The sequence below is a fragment of the Taudactylus pleione genome, unplaced genomic scaffold, assembly GCF_031769625.1.
Source record: "Taudactylus pleione unplaced genomic scaffold, aTauple2 ptg000040l, whole genome shotgun sequence".
In the NCBI taxonomy this organism is placed as follows: domain Eukaryota; kingdom Metazoa; phylum Chordata; class Amphibia; order Anura; family Myobatrachidae; genus Taudactylus; species Taudactylus pleione.
This window is the reverse complement of record NW_028284442.1, coordinates 33,208,821-33,232,476: the sequence shown is the minus strand read 5'-3', so window position 1 is coordinate 33,232,476 and position 23,656 is coordinate 33,208,821. Positions and strand designations below refer to the sequence as shown.

The 23,656-nt window shown below is 44.8% G+C and overlaps 1 protein-coding gene across 1 annotated transcript; it reads right to left on the bottom strand.

Moving 5' to 3' along the window:
• Nucleotides 1–1,082: 1,082 nt before the first annotated feature.
• Nucleotides 1,083–21,773, bottom strand: HSF5 (heat shock transcription factor 5). The gene is made up of 6 exons (XM_088454248.1): nt 21,257–21,773; nt 19,927–20,304; nt 15,541–15,638; nt 9,387–9,758; nt 8,239–8,392; nt 1,083–1,147 (listed from the first exon to the last, which is right to left on the bottom strand). Exons 1-6 carry the CDS (start codon nt 21,771–21,773, stop codon nt 1,083–1,085), a joined length of 1,584 nt encoding a protein of 527 aa, XP_088310374.1.
• Nucleotides 21,774–23,656: the final 1,883 nt, after the last annotated feature.

Here is a 23,656-nt window from a genome sequence, read left to right as displayed (position 1 = left end):
TCTAGTTCAGTCAACAAGCCACAACATTGCTTCTCCAAACCAAATCCATTGTCAAACTCTTCAGTACGGATTCTAAGCCACAACATCGGCCATCGGCTCTCAAAGCCAATCAATTGTCTAACTCTCCAGCATCGGCTCCAAGCCGCACCATCGGCTCTCAAAGCCAACTCAAATATCTTCCTCTCCTCAGCACAGGCTCCAAGCCACAACAACGGCTCTCAAAGCCAAATCAATTATTTGACTCTTCAGTACGGGCCTCAAGCAGCCTATTCTATTCTTATAACTATACCGCATTTACTATCAACAGCATCTTGAACCAGCTTCTTGCCGCATCGATAGTGTACCACTTCCTGTTCTGGATCTATTCTCATATCTACTATCCACGATTTAGTCTCCAATCCATCTGTTGCTCTCACCATTGTATCCTTTTGCTCCTCCATGCGAATTGCTACTACCTCGAGCTATAAGTACCGGTGAAAGTATCCCAGTTCTAAGGGAACAACGGGCGGTTATTATTGGCAGAAAATCTCGCTAGCCTGGTTATAGACTTTTCACATGGAGTAGGCATTGCATATCATAACACCGATAAGTTTCCGCCACCAAAACACGCAATGCAGGCGGAAACTAGATTCCGCCGACGGCAGCAAAATTATCGCGGGTAATTGAATACAGCCCTATATTGGGAAAAGTCAATAAAAAAGTACTTTAAAAAAAAAAAAAGAGCCATGCAAACATAAATGTATTTTAGAAGGAAAGTTGCAAACCTAGTATGTCAGAAAAAAATTGCACCTAGACGCTGAAAATACTAAAATAACTTAGAAACAACAAAAACATACTTACATAAGTTTATTAATTTATTAATGTCAAGAATCATATGTTCTTGGTAATAATAACTTTTTGATTCGGTGGCATTATAATCACTATAATAGAAAAATATGTTGTACAGTTTATTTCTAATATTACCTGAACAAGGAAAATAAAATCAAAGCAAACACATCTCTAAAACGGAATCCAAATCAATTACAACTTTGCCTGTGGTGCTATCAAGAGCATTTGACTGTAGTACAGTACGACTTCATGCCTTACTCTCCTTCTTCCTTTGTGATTTGCTGTTGTCTACACATTACATCTACTAGGAGACTGAGATCTACAAGAAACAGAAACATATTAGTTGTGTTATTTGTTGTTAGAATACAATATCCTAGTAGATACTGAGGACCTCATTCAGACTCGGTCGTTGTGGCCACTCGGTCGTAAGGCAAAAGGGGCCGGATATGCAAATGAAGCGCTCGCAAGTTGCGTCATTAAGATGGGATCGTTAGCTGGACGAGCGAGGGGAGGATGCGGCCGTAAGACTAAAAACACTCCCCCTTCTCGTTCGCAATACACGTCATCTCCGGGCATATAAGGATTAATCGAGACCATCGGAGCTGATCGCAGAGCTAAAGGTTGACCATACCATCTCTTAAGCACTACGATCTATTCAGTGTAATAACCACCCATGTCACATGTGCCATGATACTACTTTGTTAATTATGCACTCCCATTAAACTCCCCTCGCATAGTCAGGCACACCTGCGTTCGGATCTCCACTCCCCCGTTCACAAGCACCTTCCCCTGTTACCACCCACAAATGCCTCATCCTGTCACTCAAACTAACGACCTGGCTGTGTTCAAGGAGAGAGCAATTTCTGATCGTAATAGCTAGTTTGGGTACGCGCACTGCGAATTTTACGCATGCGCAGTTTAGCAAACATCGGTTGCATACGGCCAAGCGGCCTCAACGACCGGCACTGGATGAGGTCCTGAGGTCTTTAATACAGATCTATATCCGTCTGTCTTTGTGGATGGCAATTAATTAGCAAATGGTTGGCAACATTTTTTGAACCAACAGTCTTGGCTCAGTTTTTACTGCTGGAGCGGACTGGTCTGTGCTGTACAGGCTCTAGCAGTATGTGGTTCCATTCATTAAGTTATACCGCTTTCACACAGAAATACCGTCTTTTACCCGACATTTGAGTGCTGGGTGGGTTTGCCGGTTCTAGCCTTATACCCCTTTCACACATAAAATGAAATTACCTGGTAAAGCACTTTTACCCGGTAATTTGCAGATCAACACAGGTTTTTTTTTCTGTGTGAAAGGGTCAACCCGGGTCGAAAATGCTGAGTCTCCGACACTGGTAAAAAGCTGGGTCGGACACCCAGCATTTCTTCATCAAAGCCATCCGGCTCTCATTCAAACCCACTGCCCAATGCTCACTACCTCCCCCATCTGTCTGACCCTCCCCTTTAGACTGTTAGCTCTCACAAGCACCCTCTTCCCTTATAAGCGTTTCCTTCCCTTACTTGTACTATCATCTATTCCATACTGCCTACAATGGCACCTAACCCTTGGTTTCTGCCCCTCTGCTGCTTATTTGAGTATTACGACAGCTGATGCAGCAATGTTTATAAATCGTGTCCTTGTCCTGCAATGTTTTGTACTGAAAGTCACTGTTTTCTATGTACTGTGTTAGGGCGCTGCAGACCCCTTGTGGCGCCATATAAATAAAGGATATTAATAATAATAATAATATGTTGCAAGATATCTGTGGTAAATATGTCAGAGTACAGCGTTACACTGAGCTGCATAGCAAATGCTTCAAACAGCCCAAGCTTATTTTTATGGTTTAATTTTTATTTCCAGTATTTTAAACTAAGCAGCAGCAAAAGTCTGTCCCTTGGACGTCTGCGCTGCTGCTCCATCACCCTTCCACAGCGCCGTGACACCAAGCCCCGGCTAGGTACTCCTGGCGGGGCTCTGAGGAGGACTAGCTAGCAAGCTCCCCCGGACCCCAGACTGCAGTCCGAAATCCAGGGGACAGGTAAAACGGACTGAAGGCGCTGATGTGGACACTGATGCACCACCGACTCCACTAGACCACCTGGCAATTATTATACTGGCGCAGAGCCATATTTACAGGTCAGGGGACCCGGTGGTTAATGTCAGCACGGGGAGAAGGCACTCTCCCTGCAGCCCATCCCACAGCTCAGGGCGCCATTCCACTGCGGTCTAGCCGTTCCCTGAGCTGCTCCTCTCTCACCTTCAGTCCCCTCAGAGGAGCGCGGCAGCCATTTTCTGCTTCATTGAAAGCTGGGTCCTGTCTCCCTGTATACCTCTCCCACAGGCACAGCGCTATATCCAACTAGCCACTGCGGTCTGTGTAGTTGATTGTAGTGCCAATTGCAGATATTAGTTTTTCTCTGCGTTTGTATGTGACTTGTGCTAGCGCTGATCTCTGCTTTCTATACGGTCAGCCTTTCCCTTTATTCTAATTTACCCTGATATACTAAGGTAGAGGGGATTCATTGTACCTCACATCTCCTATATATTAGTGAGGGCTGTCACATACTATATAGCACGGTTGCACACTACACTGTGCCATATTACACATATTGCAGGGTGTTCACTGCACTGTATCATACTGTGTATTATATTATTCTTGTGGTTATGTCTGGTAGAGGAAAGAATAACAAGCAGACTGATGCTGCTGCTCCTACTCTGGTGTCTTGTAAGTCCTGCTCAACCCCAGAGGACCTCTTTCAGGATGGTCTTTGTACAAATTGTTGTACAGACTCATGGCCCTCAGTCCCGGTGTTCCACCCTGGGAAGCCTTTTCTCAGGTGCTGACAAAGATTGCGGACCACTTAGTAGTCCCCGTGGTAGCCCCCCCAGTGGGATGGCCACAGCAGGTACTCCCTGTAAATCCTTTGCCTCCTCCATGGGTAGACGTACTGTCTACGAACAGTTTTTCAGCAAATGCTGCAAAAGGAAAAGCCTTTACCTACTAAACGTGCTGTGATATCTTCCCAGTCCACCTAGTTATCTGATTCTAATATATCGTCTGGGGGTGCAGAAGACACAGACCTCTCTCACTCTGACTCCGTCTCAGGAGATGAGGAGCCACCCTACAAATTAAATATACCTGCTCTTGTGAGAGCTGTTAAATCTATTTTACAAATAGAAGAGGATGAACCTGCTCCTAAGAAAAAACAACCACTTTTTAAACAACAAAAGGTAGTTATACCAGAGTTCCCTCACTCTGATCAGCTATATGATTACGAGTGAAGTTTGAAATTCAAATTCCAAAACGTTTAAGTTCCTCTTACCCTCTTCAAGCTACGGATTGCACTAAATGGGAACTACCCCCAACAGTGTATTCTCATGTAACACGGCTGGTTAAGAATACCACCTTACCCATCCATACTGCAACTTCCTTGACGGAGACTACAGATAGGCGTATAGAAGCTTGTCACAAATTCATATACTCTCTTAAAGGAGATGCAGCCTCCCACTTGGGAGAAGTGGCTATGGATACGGCTCTCCTGGCCTCCAGGATATCTTCCACTTTGGTAGTGGACCGCTGTATTGTTTGGCTCCATTCCTGAAAAGTAGACTCAGGCTCCAAAAGGACTCTGGTCTCTTCCTTATTCTGGATATATCCTATTTGGTCCAGAATTAGATAAAATTGTGACTACTTTGGCAGCTTCCAAGACGGCGTTCCTTCCCTCTATATATAATACAAAGCCTCGGACGTCATCCTTTCGTCCTCAAGGAAAAGCTACGGGTCAGTCCTTTCCACGGCAGCAGGTATCAGCCAAGGCCTCCAAGCCTAGGGCCAAACAAGCCTGTGCTACTAGACATCCACTTACCAAGTCTGAAGACAAGCCTACAGCTTGACGGGGCGGGCCTCTCCCTGGGGGTCTTCCAGGGTGGGAGGCCAACTTCTTCAATTCTCCCAGGTTTGGTGTCAGACCACATCAGACGCCTGGGTAAGAGAAGTGGTCTCCCACGGATCCTTCCTAAGGCGACCCCCCAGCAGTTCTTTGCACAGGGCCTCCATCAGACCCAAGCAAGGCACTGCTGCTCCAAAAAGCCATTCAGTCCTTACTGAATTCAGCAGTAATAATTCCGGTCCCCTCCTCACAACGAGGCAAGTGCTATTATTCCACCCTTTTCCTGGTTCAGAAGCCCAACGGGTCTCATTGGTCAATCCTCAACCTCAAATCTCTGAACAAGTTTATCAGGTAGTCCAGGTTTTGTATGGATATCCTCTGTTCTATTATCCTGGCTATGGAGCCTGGGGATTTAATTGTGTCTCTGGACATTCAGGACGCTTACCTACATGTACTATATAGCGCCTTCTCATCAACAATATCTCCGGTTTGCTATACTACAGCAACACTACCAATTTCAGGCTCTGCAGTTCGGCCTTTCAACGGCCCCCCGGGTCTTTACCAAGATCATGGCAGTTATGGTGGCCTCTCTTCGCAGCCAAGGGATCAGACTGCTCCCAAACTTGGATGACCTCTTGCTGTTGGCAAGCTCCCCGCCATCTGCAGGTAACAACTGCCTTCCTACAGACACACGGGTGGCTAATCAACTGGAAAATGTCTTCCCTGACACCTTCTCAAAGAATGGTGCATTTAGGAGGCAACTTGGACTCTCAGTTCAGAGGATCTTTCTAACAGACAAGATCTCCTTAATACAACACCAAGTGCGCAAACTGCTCCGCAGTCGCAGAGTGTCAATTCACACTGCAATGCAGACATGGTGGAGTTCGCTCAGTTAAATTCCAGGCCCCATCAACACCTGATCCTCTCCAGGTGGAACAGGCTAACCCATCTACTTCGATCCCAGACGATGGGCCTCTGCCCAAAAATGTGCCTGTCCCTAGCCTGGTGGCTACAGACGTCCCACTTAAACAAGGGACACCCCTTTTGAATCCTGGACTGGGCTCTCCTCACCACGGACGCAAGCCTCCGAGGGTGAGGCGCAGTGACCAGCCAACACTCCTTCCAGGGCCGCTGGACCCCAGTCGAGGTAGAGTTACCAATCAATGTCTTGGAGCTTCAAGCCATCTACAGAGCTCTTACTCTGGCTCAAGACATTCTTCAGGGCAGGCCAGTACAAGTACAGTCCGACAACGCCACGGCAGTGTCCTACCTCAATCACCAAGGAGGCACTCGGAATCGGGCAAATGCCATCTCCCAGCCATCTCATCTGTATTCATCCCGGGACTTCTCAATTGGGAAGCAGATTTCCTCAGCCGTCACGACGTGCATGCAGGAGAGTGGTCTCTACATCCAGAAGTCTTTCAGCTCCTAGTGGACAAATGAGGTCTGCCGGATGTGGATCTCATGGCCTCTACACACAACAACAAACCAGTATATGGAACTAGGACAAGGGACCCCGACGCAGCCTTCGTGGACGCCTTGTCAGTGAAATGGACCTTCCATTTGGCATACCTTTTTCCGTCAATATCCCTGCTTCCTCAAGTTCTTTGAAAGTTTAAGCAGGTAGGGGGCACAGTCCTGTTGATATCTCTGGCTTGGCCCAGACGCCATTGGTACTCCAATCTTCAGAGTCTCTCCATAGACGTTCCTCTTCAACTTCCTCTACGAGTAGACCTGTTGTCTCAGGGTCCATGTCTACATCCGGACCTGGCCCGTCTGTCTTTAACGGCTTGGCTTGAGACATCCCTCCTAACGGCTAACGGATTTTCCAGCTCTTTGGTCCAGACCATGCTCAGAGCACGTAAACCGGCCTCAGCCAGAATTTATCACTGAATATGGCATACATATTTCCAATGGTGTGCTCCTAGAAACTATGACCCTCAAGTTTTTAAGGTTTCTAGAATACTTGCCTTTCGGCAGGCTGGATTAGATCTAGGCCTCGGTCTAGCATCTCTGAAAGTACACCTTTCTGCTTTGTCCATCTGGTTCCAGCGCAGACTTACTCCTCTGCCGGGTGTTCACACCTTCCTGCAGGGTGTTCTACGTATACAACCTCCCTTTGTCCCTCCTGTGGCTACATGGGATTTGGCAGTAGTGCTTCACGCATTTCAGGAACCTCCATTCAAGCCCCTGGAATCAGCGGATGTCAAGTGGCTCACTGCGAAGACTCTTTTCTTCTGGCTATCGCATCTGCCCGTAGGTTATCGGATTTAGGGTAGCTTTCATGTCGCTCCCCCTTTCCAATCTTTCATCGGGACAGAGCGGTTCTTAGAACACGCCCGGGATTCCTTTCCAAGGTGGTCTCTCGTTTCCACCTAAATGAGGAAATTGTGGGTCCGGCCTTTCAATCCAGACCTCTCGGCAGGTGAGGCCTCTTTGTATGTGGTCCGTGCTCTACATGGACCATACTAATTCCATCAGGAAATTGGACTCTCTCTTCGTCCTATATGGATTCCACAAGGGATGGCCAGCTAACAAACAAACTCTGGCCAGATGGATTCGCATGACTATCTCACAGGCTTACACGCAGTCTGGCCTTCCTGTGCCAGCTACAGTATCTGCTCATTCTACTCGCTCAGTGGGTCCCTTGTGGGCAGCCCGGCGTGGCGCCTCAGCTGAACAGCTATGCAAGGCGGTCACCTGGTCGTCTGTCCACACGTTTCTTAGGTTTTATGCCTTTGATACATTTGCCTCTCAAAATGCTTCCTTCGGGGCGGGGTTCCCGCCCTTGAACGTCTGCTTTGGGACATCCCCATTGTCTCCCTGTGGATCCCTATGTGCCCTGAAGAAGAAAAGGATAGTTATGGTAAAACTTACCTTTGTTAACTCTCTTTCTTTGAAATCCATAGGGTCCACAGGGCACCCGCCCTGACGCTCCTGGCTTCTATGGGTTTCTTCTCTTGGTCACTTGTTTCCTTCTCTGTGTGAGAGTGTGATTCTTCAGTGTACCAGTTTCCTTCTCTCCTACCCGGCTCCTGACTTGGGCATGTTAACATAACTGAGTTGCCCTCAGGCTGTGGGCAGGGTATAGGAGGAAGGACCGGAGCATCCTGGGATAGAAAAAAGCTTTGCTGTTGGCATCCGGTCCTCCAAGGTCCCACCTACACCCCACTGTCTCCCTTTGGACTTCGAAGAAAGTGAATTAACAAAGGTAACTTTTACCATAACTCTCCTTACTTTATTGTAACACAACTTGTATTTTAGGTACTGTAATTACGGGGGTGCTCAAAATGTAAACAACCAAAATAAGCATTCCAACCATATGTATGTAAACTCCATGGTGCATGGTACCAACCATAAAATATGGAATAGAGACATGTACCTATGTACTGTATGTGCAGGGTGGTAACATGCACAAATGTACATAAAAAATGCATTGCAATACCAATTGTTTTTAGCATCGCAAACCCAAAAGCCCATTGCTTACAGATACGTGTGTCGCTAACAAACATTTGTATTTACCAGGAGGCTTGTTCACTTTTGACATTGCTCTTGTTACTGTCATTTCTTCCTGTTTTACAAATTTAGTCATAGAAGGAACATCAGAAACTTGCAATTTAATTTGCTCAACAGCCAGCGTTTTATCTGATGCATCTGAGAAAGCATTCATGTCAACCTACGGATTGCAAATATATCCCGTTATCTTAAGATGATAAGCAGTGTGAAAACAGATATTTAGTCAACATATGCCTAAGGCAGATACAGATGTGCTCTTATACACCTAGGGGTATATTTACTACACTGTGGGTTTTGAGAAGTGGAGATGTTGCCCATAGCAACCAATCAGATTCTACTTAAAATTTAACTAGCACCTTCTAGAAGATAATAGCTAGAATCTGATTGGTTGCTATGAGAAACATCTCCACTTCTAAAAACTCTCACTTTAGTAAATATACCCCCTAGTCTCAATGTGCCATGGGGCGCAAGACGCCTGGCACAAGTGAGCTGCCAGGTCCCGTGCGACTTGGCTTGCGCCGCAGATGCAACGGGTTGCTGCAATGTCCCGATCTGCCGACTTCAGGACTCGGGGTTCGGGAAAATTCATAATATTGGAAAATCTTGATTCCCCGATCTCGACACGAAAAATAATGGGAAACGGCAATTAGTTAGTTTTAACATGAAGAATTTCCCTGATTCGCTGATGGATCGCCGATCATCAATGTCTGGGTTTTGGTTGGGTCGGCGTCGGCAGAACGGGGAATTGCGGCTCAGGTGTATAGGCCCCTTTAGCCGCAAGCGGATGCGACAAACCGTCACGAGACTGCACTTCATCATTTCCTAAGCAACACTTCTATATTTGTGTGCGTCTGAGTCTGCATATGAAACACAATGGAACTTGGCGTGAATAAAAGCTGGGACCTTTGCATTGTAGCAGTACGTATACAGATAAAGACTCCGTCGCACAATGTTATACATGTGTCTCGTGAAGCTGTTTGCGACCTGCGCTAAGAAGGGCTGTTTGGCGAAACTGCAGAAATAGTGTATGAGGACACATCTGTACACTACAAGTTTTATCTATAGTTAAAAAAAGTTTTAGAGAAATATTTTTTTTTCAAAAGTACAAATATATTCAGGCTAGTACAGCTGACAGGAGGAAACATGTTACTTACTATAGTGTGATTGTTTGAAGCTTGAGGCACATGGCAAGGAACTGACTGGTTGGATCCTAAGTCATAGGGGGTGAGGCCTGTAGTTACTGGTACTAAGGATTCCAGCTGATTAGTCTGACTACTAGCATCGTCATCATTTTCTGGAAAAAGTGTCACTGCTACATTCTCATCTTTTAAAGGTGATGACTGTATTTCATCTTCTTCAGCATCTAGATTCACCATTTCCAGTAGGGGAGAAGATTGCAGCTCATCCACAAACTGGAAAACAGCCTCCACATTCATCTCCTCTTTCTTGGACTCGTCTGAATCACTAGCTGGCCAGTTTGGATGGAAAAACTCCAAAGGCAAGGAAGACTGCATTGGAGGAGGGCTCTACACAAAGTAATAAGAGGATACTGTATTACTGTACTGCACCATAACACCATGATGAAAAATGAAAATGAAGTGGATAATAAGCCCTTCCATTTCATATTGCAGAAGTCTACAGGTAAATGACTTGGCACATTCCTTTATCTTAATAAATGTGTGTGTGGTCATTTTAAATTAGATAAAAAATGAAAATAAATAAATTTACTGACCATGAGGCTGTTTTCTGCAGCTTTGGAGATACAATAAATTCTGACAATATTCTAATGGTTTGACTGGCTACAAGTTGGTCTAAACAGGATAGGTCAGCATCCTGGCGTGCGGGATGTCAACGGTCTAAAGACCGGCGATGGAATCCCGACAGCGTAGGGATCCTGGCTCCAGTTTCCCGGCCGCCGGCATCCCGAAGGTAAGTACCAGGGGTTAGGTTTAGGCACAAGGACGAGGGTTAGGTACTAAGGGGGGAGGGTTAGGTTTAGGGTGCGGGGAGGTTAGGTTTAAGCACTATGGGGGGAGGTTAGGGTTAGGCACCGGGGATGGAGGGTTACGGTGCAGGGAGAGGGAGGTTAGGTTTAGGCACTAGTGGGGGAGGTTAGGTTTAGGCACTGGGGAGAGAGGGTTAGGGATAGTAGTACTATACTTAACTACTGATGTTGGGATGCCGCTGTCAGTATTCTGACCGGCAGCATCCTGACCGCCAGAAACCCATACCCAACCCAGTCTAAACATGTGAATGTTCTAATACACTGCATGTATTGAATGGATTGTTAATGGATTACTATGGAGATGCTCCCGAGAAGATGTTCGGGTTGTTTGTTCAGCTCAGTGGCCAAATTATTATGACCACTGGGTTAGTACTTTGTTGGCCCACCTTCTAGGCATGGATTCTACTCACTGCCGGTATGTTTCCTGGAATATTAACCCAAATGTGATGTTCTGCATCTCCATAATGTTGCCTCCGCCAGCCTGAAGAATTCTGATGATGCAAGCAGGATCCATACTTTCGTGCTGTTATCACCATGTACTCACACTACCATCTGTATGGTGTAATTGAATATGTGATTCATCAGACAACATGACTCATTTCCTCTCCATTTCCTGTGTTCCTGAGCAAACTGGAGGCGTTTCACCCTGTTTGCAGCAGATAGCAATGTATTTTGGACAGGCTTTCTGCTTCTGTAGCCCATACAATGTAACATGTGGCGTACTGTTCATTAAGAGGCCATCTGAATTGGTCCCCGATTCAGATTATCCATAATTTGGTGTACTGTTGCCCGTCTGTGAGACTGAACAGGTCTGCCCACTCTTCGTTCTGCTCAAGCATCTGGTAGCTGTTTATGACCACAGGCCTTGTGCTCAGACCCAGTTTTTTGCCTGCTGATCCACTCTGTGTACACTTTACCAACTGGCGCCCTCAAACAATATACCATTGCAGCCATTTTGCTAATGCTTGTACTGCTGCTGTGAGCGCCAACAGTCATTCCGCGCTCAAAGTCTGTCAGATTGCGTAGTTTGCCCATTATTTTATGAGTGATGCACTTCATTAGTCTCTGCATACCTTCACTTTTCTGTTCTTATACAGATTCAGATGCAATATTACAGAGAAAACTGCGCTCACCCCTCAATGAGTTCTAGGTGATAGTAGGCCTAGAAATATGATGCTAATTTGCATTATTGCGACCTCAAAACAATGTCTTGAATGATATAATTAGTTATCTAAAGAAACTTCTGCAGAATGATAATCCTTTTTAATATATTAAAGAAGACATGCACATGTGAATTCATTATAAACAGACTGCCTCATGGTATCAAAGTAGGTGGCAATACAAGCAGATAACAGATAAATGAGATATCTAGTAATAATCACTTTATGTCAAGTGAGATAACAAAAAGTAATCGTATTAAATAGGTAATAACGGTCTAACAATATGCATGTAGGAATATTACGTGCAAAAAGACAGTATACTTAAAAAAACTTTTGCGTATAACAAATATAAGTAAATTTTCTGGTAACTCAAACTCAGTGCTTGTGCCTCAAAGTCAGTGCTTGTGCCAAATGGCAGTAGGGTCTGTGGTGGGTAGCGGCGTCCCGCTCCACACTATTGATCCTTCAGTGATATTCAAAAAGAAGACAAGCAGCGCATTAGTGTCGCCTGTCTGTACCTGATCCCTGGAACCAGTCCCGCATGACGCGGTGGATGTAGCTGGCATTTTTGGAGTGGTGGTGTCCAGACTTCCTTTGCAGGGGATGCAGCAAAGGCGCACTTTGTTCAGGTGATCCGCTGGGCATCTACCACTGCTTGGAGTCTGTGGTCGGAGTGGTGTTGCCGCGGGTCACCCCAGTTAGGGTTCACCGTGGGGGTCCTTCTCCTGCCTCTCCTACGAGTGTGTAGCTGGTTACACTTGTCTCCGTTGGATTCACAGCTGATCTCCTCTCACTTCCGGGTGGTGCGGGATACAGTCCAGTCACGTGACGCGGCTGGGCGAATGGTCGCTGAGTACTCAAAATGTTCTTTAGGGTCTGGATATTGTGCAGTGTGTTCCAACGCGTTTCAACCTCACGGTCTTCCTCTGGGGGTGTGTGCTTGTTTTGCCTGGCTGTTGGATGTTTAAATCCTGTGTGGAGTGCCCACACTTTATTGTGTCAGTCAATCATTCTAGCTTAGTCCTGACGTTGGTAGCCATTTTGTTGTAGACATTGCAATAGATAGTATAGTATTCCGTCCATCCTATAGAAGGTTAATCAGCCATATTGGTGGGGATAATCTGTTGTTGCATTTTTCAATATGATGTTGCAATTTACGTAGTATTAAACCTAGGTACATATATATTATATAAAATATAAAATAGGTGAAAACATGTGCAGTGTATATACTGAACAAGATAGCTAATATGAAACCTATTTGTTTCAATACGATAGCATTAACCTAATGTAATTATTTGCATGTAATTGAACGGATTTCATTATCCAAGTTAAGGCCTTTGGGAGCTAATGTATCTAGTTCAACCATACATCCTCTTTATTGATGAGGTGTATGTAGTCACCCCCTCTCCATCTCTGTTTGATTTCTTTTAGCCCATAGAATTTTAGTAGTTTCGGATTTGTGGTGAGCCTTATAGTGGTTTGACAAAGGGTGATCTTCTGTGCCTTTTTCTATATTTCGTATATGTTCTGATATGCCTGTCTTTAGTGATCTAATGGTTCTGCCCATATAGGGACATTCCAATGTATAAATTACACATTTGGTGTGACACGTAATCCTACTCCTAGTTGTGAACTTATTGTTGTTGCTTGGGGAAATGATCGATAGTGTGGGTTTCGTGTTTTTTTTTCCCGTGACTTTACAGGCTCTACATGTTCTACAATGAAAAAATCCCCCTTTTTGGTGTATCTTGCATGGGAAGTAGATGCTGGATCGTAGTCTTGGGTGAGATATGGTTCTTGACTAATTTCATCTTGATGTCTGGAGCTTTGCAGAAAATTATTTTCGGTTTGGGTGGAAGAATGTCACCCAGGATATCGTCTTGGAACATGATGTGCCAATGTTTGTTTATGACACATTTCATTTGATTGCCTTGTTTGCTGTACTGTGTGATGAAGCAAATATTGGTATCGGTGTCTTTATTGGTGTCTTTCGGTTTGTATTGGAGGAGAGGTGCCCTAGCCTTTTCTTTGACAGATTCTTTGGCATTCATGACTAATCTGCTATTATATTTTTTTTATATCAATTTTGTCTGGATGCTGTCTCCTTGTTTATTGTAATCACTGATTTTGGAGCAATTGCGCCTTATCCTTTTAAATTGTCCTAGAGGTATGTTTTGTAGCCAATTAGGATGGTGTACGCTTGAGGCTAGAATAAAGCTGTTTACATCTACAGATTTGTGAAAAGTGTTGGTGTGGATCTGCCTCTCTTCAATGAAAATATTCAAGTCTAAAAACTCAGCTATGGTTTTGCTGTATTTAGATGTGAAGATGAGATTATTGTCATTATTGTTTATGTACGTAAGAAATTGCTTCAAAGATTCTTCAGTGCTGTTCCAAATAAAAAGCACATCATCTATGAAGCATATCCAGAGGACAAGATTTGCACCAAGTTCGCCATGGGACCAGAAGTAATTGTTCTCCCATGTGCTCATAAAGAGATTTGCGTAACTTGGCCCAAATCTCGTTCCCATCGCGGTCCCGGTGACTTGCCGATAGTGGATATAGTTGAACCATGCATAATTATGATCAAGAATGAACCTGATTGACAAAGGGTGATCTTCTGTGCCTTTTTCTCTATTAAGTACATGTTCTTATATGAGTGTCTTTAGTGATCTAATGGTTCTGCCCATATAGCTTGGGAAAGGGACATTACAATGTATAAATTACACCTTTGGTGTGACACGTAATCCTACTCCTAATTGTGAATTTATTGTTGTTGCTTGGGGAAATGATCGATAGTGTGGGTTTGGTGTTTTTTTGTCCCGTAACTTTACAGGCTCTACATGTTCCACAGTGAAAAAATCCCCCTTTTTAGTGTATCTTGCATGGGAAGTAGATGCTGGATCGTAGTCTTGGGTGGGATATGGTTCTTGATTAATTTCCTCTTGATATCTGGAGCTTTGCGGAAAATTATTTTCGCTTGGATCATGCTTGGATCTGTGAGAAGATGATTTTTAATGCTTGATAATCCTTGTTCGAGGTTTATTACAGAATATAGTGATGTAACGTCACTTGTCACTAACCAATATTCAGTATTCCATTGAATATTCTGTAGTTTATTCAGGGCGTCCGTTGTGTCTTTAATGTAGGATTAATGTTAGTATTTTCCTACCGCAGAGTTGGCTGCAAATGTGAGTCGCGGCCGACTCTGTATAGGTAGCAAACGCGCTTCCCTTCCCATGCAGGTAACAGGAGCAGATGCGCCAGGATTACGTCAGGAGGTGTGGCTGCACTATGAGTAGAAACTATGAGTAGAAACAATGCTAAAAACACACAATACGTAACTCATTACAGTACAATGGCAGGAAAGTGTAGATAAGAAATACTCTAGTTGTTTGGAGACTGTGAAATGCAAATCAAGTAATATAAGAGCAGCTTCTAAAAACGAGTGATCAGTACACTGTAGTCCTCCTATTAGATTTGAGCATCAGCAGTTTCACTATATTTGCATAACTGGGTGTGTGGATAAGACGCACCTGTCACCATCATCAGTTCCCAACTTGCACTAGAGTTTGAGTACTTACAAGTTGCATCCCTCCAAATAGGCACATTTGTGCCTTGTAGGTGGCCAATTTCAGGTCAACAAACCTTTATTGTACTTTGGCTAGGTCTACACGCTACTCCCAAATCCCATCCCAGGAGGGCGCCATAGGTGCAAACTGGGGCTTAACTGCTATGGCAAAAGGCTCACATTGCGAAAAGACGCACATCTCAAAAAGACGCACCTGCACAATAATATAAAGAGAAAGTTGTGCTTACATTACACTCTGAGGTTAAAAGTGAGCAGTTTGGGGAAAGCGGTACAAATGCAAAAATGTAGTATATATAAATATATTAATGGCACTATTTAGGGAATAGATATTAGAGGCAGTAAATAAAGACTAAAATATAGCAAACCACATTCCGAAATGAAGAATATTTATTCTTTTTCACCAGTGCCCTAACACTACACAACTTGTTTTTGTTAAGAAATCTCCAACATTTACTCATATAGAGACACTGACAAATGAGAAAAGAAATGTAAAACCAGCTAAATGCAACTCCATGCTTCTAATTTTCATAGACAGGCTTAATTATACTAACCTGAAAATAGCTACAATGCTGGTATGAAGAGAAGGCAGGATCGGCGCAGCTGGCCAGTCGTTCCATGTGAGCTTGTGATGGGCAACACGGGAGGACAGCTAGGTAAAAACAACATAGAAAAATGACACAATCTAATATATAGAATTTAGCAGACTTCTAAACGAACATTGCAAAATAATGCTCGGTACACACTAAACGACGTGTGTACCCAGCGATGCAACAGACGACCCCCCCCCCGCCGACATATCGGGCAGCCCGTACACACTGGACGATCTGGTGCCCGACCGCCTGATATGTCAGCCCGCGCCACATAGGATCGTCAGCTGCATCGCCTGATTTGACTGCATGTACAAAAAAAATCAGGCGATGCGACTGACAACGGCACGGGAGCGTGCACTGCACAATATACTGCCTACACACTGCATGATTTTAACGATTTGTCATTCCGATGGGTCGGAATTAGCCAAATCGTTAACAAAATCGTATATTGTGTAGGGACCGTAAGTCTGAGATTCATGTAATGAGATGTGGTAATTAAATGTGAATAGATGGCAGTCACTTGGATACACCTGAGAAAAGAGGACTTTTTTTTTCTATTTTCCTTTCAATCAGAATAGATATTAGAAATAAGGTCTTGTGCTGTAAACAAGTGCCGTGACTTGAGATATTAGAAATAAGGCCTTGCGCTGTAAACAAGTGCCGTGACTTGAGAGTTGGGATATTAGAAATAAGGCCTTGCGCTGTAAACAAGTGCCGTGACTTGAGAGGTGGGATATTAGAAATAAGGTCTTGCGCTGATAAGAAGTGCCCTGACTTGGTTTAAGAGCTGGGCAGCAGTGGCGTATCTATAATGGGTGCAGTGTGTGCGGGGCACATGGGCCCCGAGTCCAGGGGGGCCCCGCACCGCACACACTGCACCCATATTTTTTTAAACTTACCTGTCCGTGGTCCCACGTCGGGTGTCAGCGCTGCTCAGAACACCGGAAAAATGTCCGCCGCTGCCATTTTTCCGGTGTTTTACGCATGCGCAGTAGACTCCGGGCAGACTCTAGTGCCCAGAGTCTACTAATGCTCCGGTGGCTAGCCAGCCGCGTCAGTCGGCTGCCAGCCACCGGGGAGAAAGGAGGGGGCCCCGCACGGGGAGTGCACACGGGCCCCCTCCTCTCTTAAGACGCCCCTGCTGGGCAGCATACAGCTTTATACTCATCCCAGGCGGGATACTTTGCCAGTTCCTTTGCCTCATAAGTGAGTTGTGATGTAGGGAGATGTGATATATATACACAATAAAAAAACATTTGAGGGCGCTAGAAAGGTGGATCCTTCTTGTATCAGTTCTAGGGAGACCCATGAATGGGTTAAATGAAACTTCATCCAATAAAATAGTGACCAATACCCAACGCCTATGTGGGGCAGATGTAACTTCACACCATCACCCCAAAGGGTGTAAGCTCTATGGTTGAAAACCTCACTGGTGGCGGATGGATTTTGGCACCAAAACAGACCCTGCGCATTTTTTCTCCAGCATGGGACTTCTTCAGTGGTACAATCAAAAATGGACAAATTACTCCACAGATTCGTACAGAGGGCCTGATTCAGAGCCGCACGTAAGCGGCCGCTCGTTTCGCTCCGAGCGATGTTCGCACATCTGCGCATGCGTATGGGTTTTCTGGCACGCACACAGGAGTGCCCTTTTGTGATAGCCACCCTGCCCACCCTAGAAGGAACACTACTATATGATATGTGTACCCAGCGATGGCACGATGCGATGGAACAAGTTATCGCATTGGCTGTACACACTACACGATCTGTTATACGACTGTACACTATGGGCCTGATTCAGACCCGGATGCTATGCTGCGCTCGTATTTGAGCGATTTTTCGCAATCTGCGCATGCGTATGAGTCGCAATGCGCGTGTGCGAACCAGTCATTGTGATGAGAAAGTGCTCGCCCGTAGCCCGCAGTTGGGCCGCTATTTTGAGTTACAGATAGAGCCGTTTGTGTGTGGTAACAGGGGAAGGTGCTTGTAAAAGGGGGGAGTGGATGTGCGAACGCAGGCGTGCCCGACCGTCAGAACGGCGTTTAATGGGTGTGCATAATTAGCAAAGTAGCGTCATTACACAAGTGACTGGGTTGTATTTTAGCTAGAACTGCTCGCAATGTTGTGGTGGGAAAAGGCTACAACAAGCGCTGCGAGCAGCTCCGATGGCTCTCGATGTTCCCGATTAATCCTACAACTGCCGGAGATGACGTGTGTTGCGAGTGGCAAAGGGGCGTCTTTATACAGGTGCGAGCGCATAGTGCGGCCGCTCGCTATTACTTAGCGGGCAGCTTTACGCGACGCAGTGCGAGCACATGATTTAAATAGACAGCCCCTTTTAGCCAGCGAGCGGACGCAAATAGCGTCCGGGTCTGAATCAGGCCCTATATATTGAGCCATGATGCATTTAGCAACATGGTGTCATTCATTGCATAAACACATCTGCAGTGCAGCATAGCAGACGGGACGATGTGATGAATGACCGCCATGCATGAGCGATTAGACGTACACACCATACGATCCGTATGATACGTCGTTCCGATCCACGTCTGAATGATATATCGTAAGACGGAGCGCATAGTGTGTACCCAGCTTATGTGAACAAAGCTATGTTATAAAAAGGTGTACATTACGTATTACTGTTTGCAGACACAATGGGCCAAATGTAATAGGGTTAGAGATTAGAAAATGTGAGAGTGTAGTAGAAAACTCACACTTTTTAAACTCGGCTAATGTAATAGAGTCTGAGAACATGCAAACTCTCATGTTTTTACACTCAAAAAACTCTCACAATTTAAACTCTCATCCAGATGTTTTTCAATTTTGAAGATAAAACTCGACCAATGTGAGAGGTTACTGCTAAACTCTAGTGTTTTCTAAACTCTCACCCTATTACATTTGGCCCAATATCTGGATAATGTAATATGATATATTTGTAATTTAAGGGTCAATTTAAACTATAAACAATTTTAAATTTAAAAGCACTCAAAAAAAAAATCAGTGGCAGTAATTATTTTTTTTAGGGTATCTCCAATACCTGAACTGTTTGAGTCCCTTGAGAACCGCGTTTGGGAACCTCTAGTTTAGAGTATTTCAGACCAAACCTTAACATGCACTGTTGACATTGTAAATATCGTCATTTCCATTGTCAATATTTTTGTCTATGTCAACATTCTGAATGTTTAAATTCTGAATGTCGTCATAATGACTACATACCGAATTTTAGATATGCAAACTACCTTTATGCTCTGTCTTACACTTTTATTTTTCAGACAGACTAATTTTCCTTTGCCTTCTGTCCAGGCCAAGGACAATTTTTATATTCCCAGCTGAAAGGCTTGAGCCTTATGGCACTATACATTTAATTATTGCGCATTTTTTGGACTACACGTATCCATGGTTTTTAATGTTCTTTGTGTATTGTTTGTATCACATTTTTTGAAGGGGTTTGGAGGCGACCCTTATGAACTGCCCTCTCCCCAAGTTATCGGAGGCTACCCTCCTTCTAGCGGCAGCTGAAGAATTTGTTTCCTGGGAGAAGTTTTGGCTAACCTTTTAGAGAAAGTGGTTACCCTGAGCCATGTGGTGGAGGAAAGCCTGAAGGGTCCTAGTCCCCTAAGGGGTTCTTTGGCTCCGAGGGGTCAAGGTTGTTAAGGGGTCCCTCCTACCTTTACAGATTGGATGGTGATATACGGGGATCTTCTCCTTTTAGAGAGGGTCCAAAGACCCAAGGCCCTAGCATAGTCTTGCACTGCACTGGGCTTTTGGAGGCCACACCTTGGGCTTCAATTACAAAAAAACCAAAAACCTTTTGTGTTTTCTCACACAAAAAGTTACAGAACAGTTTCACTTTAAGGAAGAGACCCCTCTTGCCTTATCTCTTATTACTAATAACAAGAGTGCAGATCACATTTTCATTTTAGGGAAGCAATAAAATAGAATTTGATCATTTAGAATATTAACTAATCTGATTAAATAGCCTTATTAATTATAGATGTCTATTTATAACATGCTTATGATATAAGTGATATGATATGATATGATATAAATGATACATCATTTGCATACAGTTTAAGTTGTAAGGTAAGGAATTAGAAGTCAATGTATTATACCTATTAATTTTGCATAGTGATGTAAACTATGACCTAAAATGTAACAAATGATAAATTTTTACCTTTATCCATACAGAACTGCTCATTGATTTCTAATATCCTTAGCATTTACAAGAACTACGCTATTCATTTATGACTACTGTCGTCTACATTTTATGCCAATGTACCTAGCAAATAGAGCCCATATAAAACACCACCCTATCAATTCTATTTGTTTCCGTCTAGTAGAGCTCACCTGTTGGATAATATGCAGGAGAGTACTTTGCTGTTGGTGGAACATAGCTACCATATTGCTGCACAGCACCTGACATGGCGGAGTGACCTTGTTGGACATGTACAGAAGTAGGACTGGATGACAGTGTGTAGCTAACTTCTGTTGGGAAGCGCTGCATGAATGGGTAAATGATGCCATTTCCTGGGAAAGATGATCGTGAGTCTAACTGTCCTTGGAGAAGACTCAATGAGTTTGGCCATGTCCTTGGAGGGATTGGAGTGCGATCTAGTTCTTTTAAAGGAAATCCAATATGACTGCGTGATGCAGGACTACCATAGAGATATGGTGAATGGTTGTCACGTCTGAAAACACGGTGATTCTGTTCAATGGTCATTGAAGCTACAAACGAAACAAAAATAAATTTGAAACACTGTAATGATCTGAAATCATTCCGCTGTCTTATCCAAAAATAATTCACATCTCTTCCATCCCAGTTCAGTAGCTAGAGAAGTAACAATAAAAATTGTCACTTGCTGTCTATGCAAGCAGGTTTATGTGATTAAGGGGCCCATTTATCAATAAATATTTTCGGCTTATTCAGGTGTTTTCGGGGGAGGGGGTAACTGCAAATATTCAGTATCCCCCAAATGTATGACAGAGGGGCTGCAGCAGATATCTCCCATACATGCTGCAAACCCTCCATTCTCGGCAGCCCCAACCCCCATAGGTTTCTATGGGGGATGCGATGCTGCTGTATTTACCAACTTCCGGAATGCAATGCATTCCGGAGATTAGCCCCACAGCTACTGACATCTCATGGAGGTAGCCTGCTGTAGCCTATGGGTTACACATTGCAGAATTAGCCGGTTGAGGGTTCCCCAGGAACCCTCTCTGCCAATGGAGGCCACGCATGTGCAGTCAGCGAGTATGGCACAGACAACTTGGCAGCAGGAGTTTGTTTTTCACCCAGGCGGAAACTATTTGGATGGTGATGGCTTAAAGTCAGAGTGAGTTCAGTAAATGTTTGGCTATCATCTAGAAGGAAATGCTTTCTTTGAATCCCTCTACACTTGCTTTGCCTAATTAGAATATGCCTTAAAAAGCAAAAGTCTGATTTTATTCACCTGGAAAAAAATAAATAAATTAAAATAATGACCTGTGCATACATAATCATTCCACAAAGCGTAACTAAAAATAACACTCAGTTGTAATCCCATTGTTTGAATGACAAAATAAAAATTCAGAGATCAATATTTTGTCCACAATCTTGATGAGCGTCAAAAGTTTATTTTTTTGACAACCGTAATTTCACTTTCCCATCTAAGCAAATAACGCCCCGATCCAGTCTTACCCTGGTTCTCGCACTTACTCTGGTCTGCCAATGAGTTGGTCAGCAGTCTTTGGAAGCGGTTTGGCGGCCTGGTGTTCACTTCGAGGCCAGCAGCCATCTTGGCTTTGTTAGAACTGGTCAGTCTCTTCAAATTGACCAGCAGTTCTGGATGCTCCTTGCGGAAGTTGATGTTGTAGAAATGATGGAGGTGGCCATCTCCGGCTACCAGGTCCCCTCCCGGCTGGTGGGAGCTGGGGTTCTCCCCGGATCCCGCCATCACTTTCCTGAAGCCGTAGAGATTGAGCTGGCGGATAAAGCTGGTGAAGTTTGTTGTCTTAAACAAGTCAATGGCATCATTCATTGGCTTTGAAGGGCACAGCAGCTCGGACTCGAATAGCTGCTTATCAACGATGACGCCTTCTCCGCAGGAGTCCCAGCGGATGGACTGGTAGTGGGGGCTATTCACAAGGCGCCACAGCTTGGCTGGGAAATTGTTGGGATTTATGGGTGTAGACAGAAGAGCATCCGCTACATCCATTAGACGGGTCAAATAAACCGTGGAATATTTACAATGAGAAAGAAATGGCAAAGTCTGTGAGGTCCCGCTAAGCCCGAGGCTGCTGTCTGCACACAGATAATGCTGAGAACTTCCAGGATCTCTATAGTATGTCACTTCATTTGTGCACTATACCCTTATCTTGGCCTCCCAATGGATGTGACTGTACTATAGCTCTCTTTAAAAATATATATACATATCTATATATACACATATATATATTACTTCCTCTAAACAGAAAATATAATTGATCTAAAGTATCAAATGCTAAGAAACCCAAGTGCTGCTTTTAGGTTAAAGCCACCAAATCGCTGACAACCCGTGGGCCACGTTAGGTACAGGATGATGCGATCCAACAGTGACGTTACCCGCTGCAGGGCCTCATCAGAGCCGTCCCGGCACTGTACTCAGCCCCGGGGTTCTCTCCGAACTGCGCCCCGTTCCAACCGATCGACGGAAACGTTACGCACAGAGGACCCTTCACCCGGGATCCTGTCGCCCAATCCGGCCTCGAGCTGTTGCAGGCGCCGCACGTGCGGGGAAGGGGGCGCGAGGACGGTAACTGCCACCGACACCACTTACGCGACTACAGGCAGGTGTCCCCCCCCCCCCCCCCCCCCCGATCCAGGAACCATTGGCCGCCGGGGTTACGCGGAACCTGTGGCTCTCCAGCTTTTGTAGACCTATGAGCTGGTAAGACATGCTGGGATTTTTAGTACTACCAATACGGGGAGCAGCACAATGACACCGAGCTAGTTATGTAGAGGGGGACTGACGGTGTAACGGGAGGACCGGTGTCCGGCTCCGTCCAATAGCGTCAGATAGGCGCGTCACGTGACGGCGAGCAGGAAACGCGCGGGAGGTTCGACTAGCCTCTTGTCTAGTATATATCATGTATTATTATATCATATCATTATGATATGCCATATTAATTAATAAATGTCTTACTATATCATGTCTCATTCGTATATCATGTAATTATTATACTATGTCACATGATTAGTATATCATTTCCTTTTATTATATCATGTCTTATTAATAGATCATGTAATTATATCATGTCATTTTAGGATATCATGCTTTATTATTTTATGATGTATTACTAGTATAGTCTGTCTCAGGGTAATACACCAGCTATCAGTGAGTTAGATAGGTCACTAGGCATTAAACTCATCTGTGACCCTGTTGTATTCATGTGACTGGGATCCAGGTTACTGTGGCTTCATGTCATCGCTTATGGCAGGTAATATTTTAGTATCAATCAGACCAGTCACGGACTCGTCCCCTTGTCATGAATGCTGACAGTACAGAACCTACTATTTGGTATATAATATACATAACTCTCATTATATTACTCAATACAGGGCCTAACTGTACAGTGCATGGCTTCCAGTCTACAGATTAATGGGAGGGGGGTGACCATGGCAGTCATCCTGGGACCCCCACAGAGAGTTGGGCTAGCTCATCACTTCCCAAGAAGAAGTGCCCGGATGTGGAATGCTGCTGAACGGCTCATGAGTCTCTTTAGTGTTCCACCATGCCCACATTATTGAAGGGAGCTGAGAGCTTGTCTGCATTCACACTACATCGGCGGCAGCTCTGTCCGAAGGAGAGCAAGAGCACACCACAACAGGCCAGGAGGGAATCGGTATGAAATACCACCAGCCGCATGGCCGGCGGTTCGATTCCCGGCAGCGCCTGGCCGACCAAAGCAGAGTTCCTGGCAGCGGAAGCCCGACAGCGCTGGAAATTCCGATCGTCGATAGGCAAGTACTGACTAACCTAACCCTCCTTAGGGGAGCATAACCCTAACCTCCCCCCCAAGTTCCTAACCCTAATCCCCCCTGTAAGTGCCTAACCTCCCC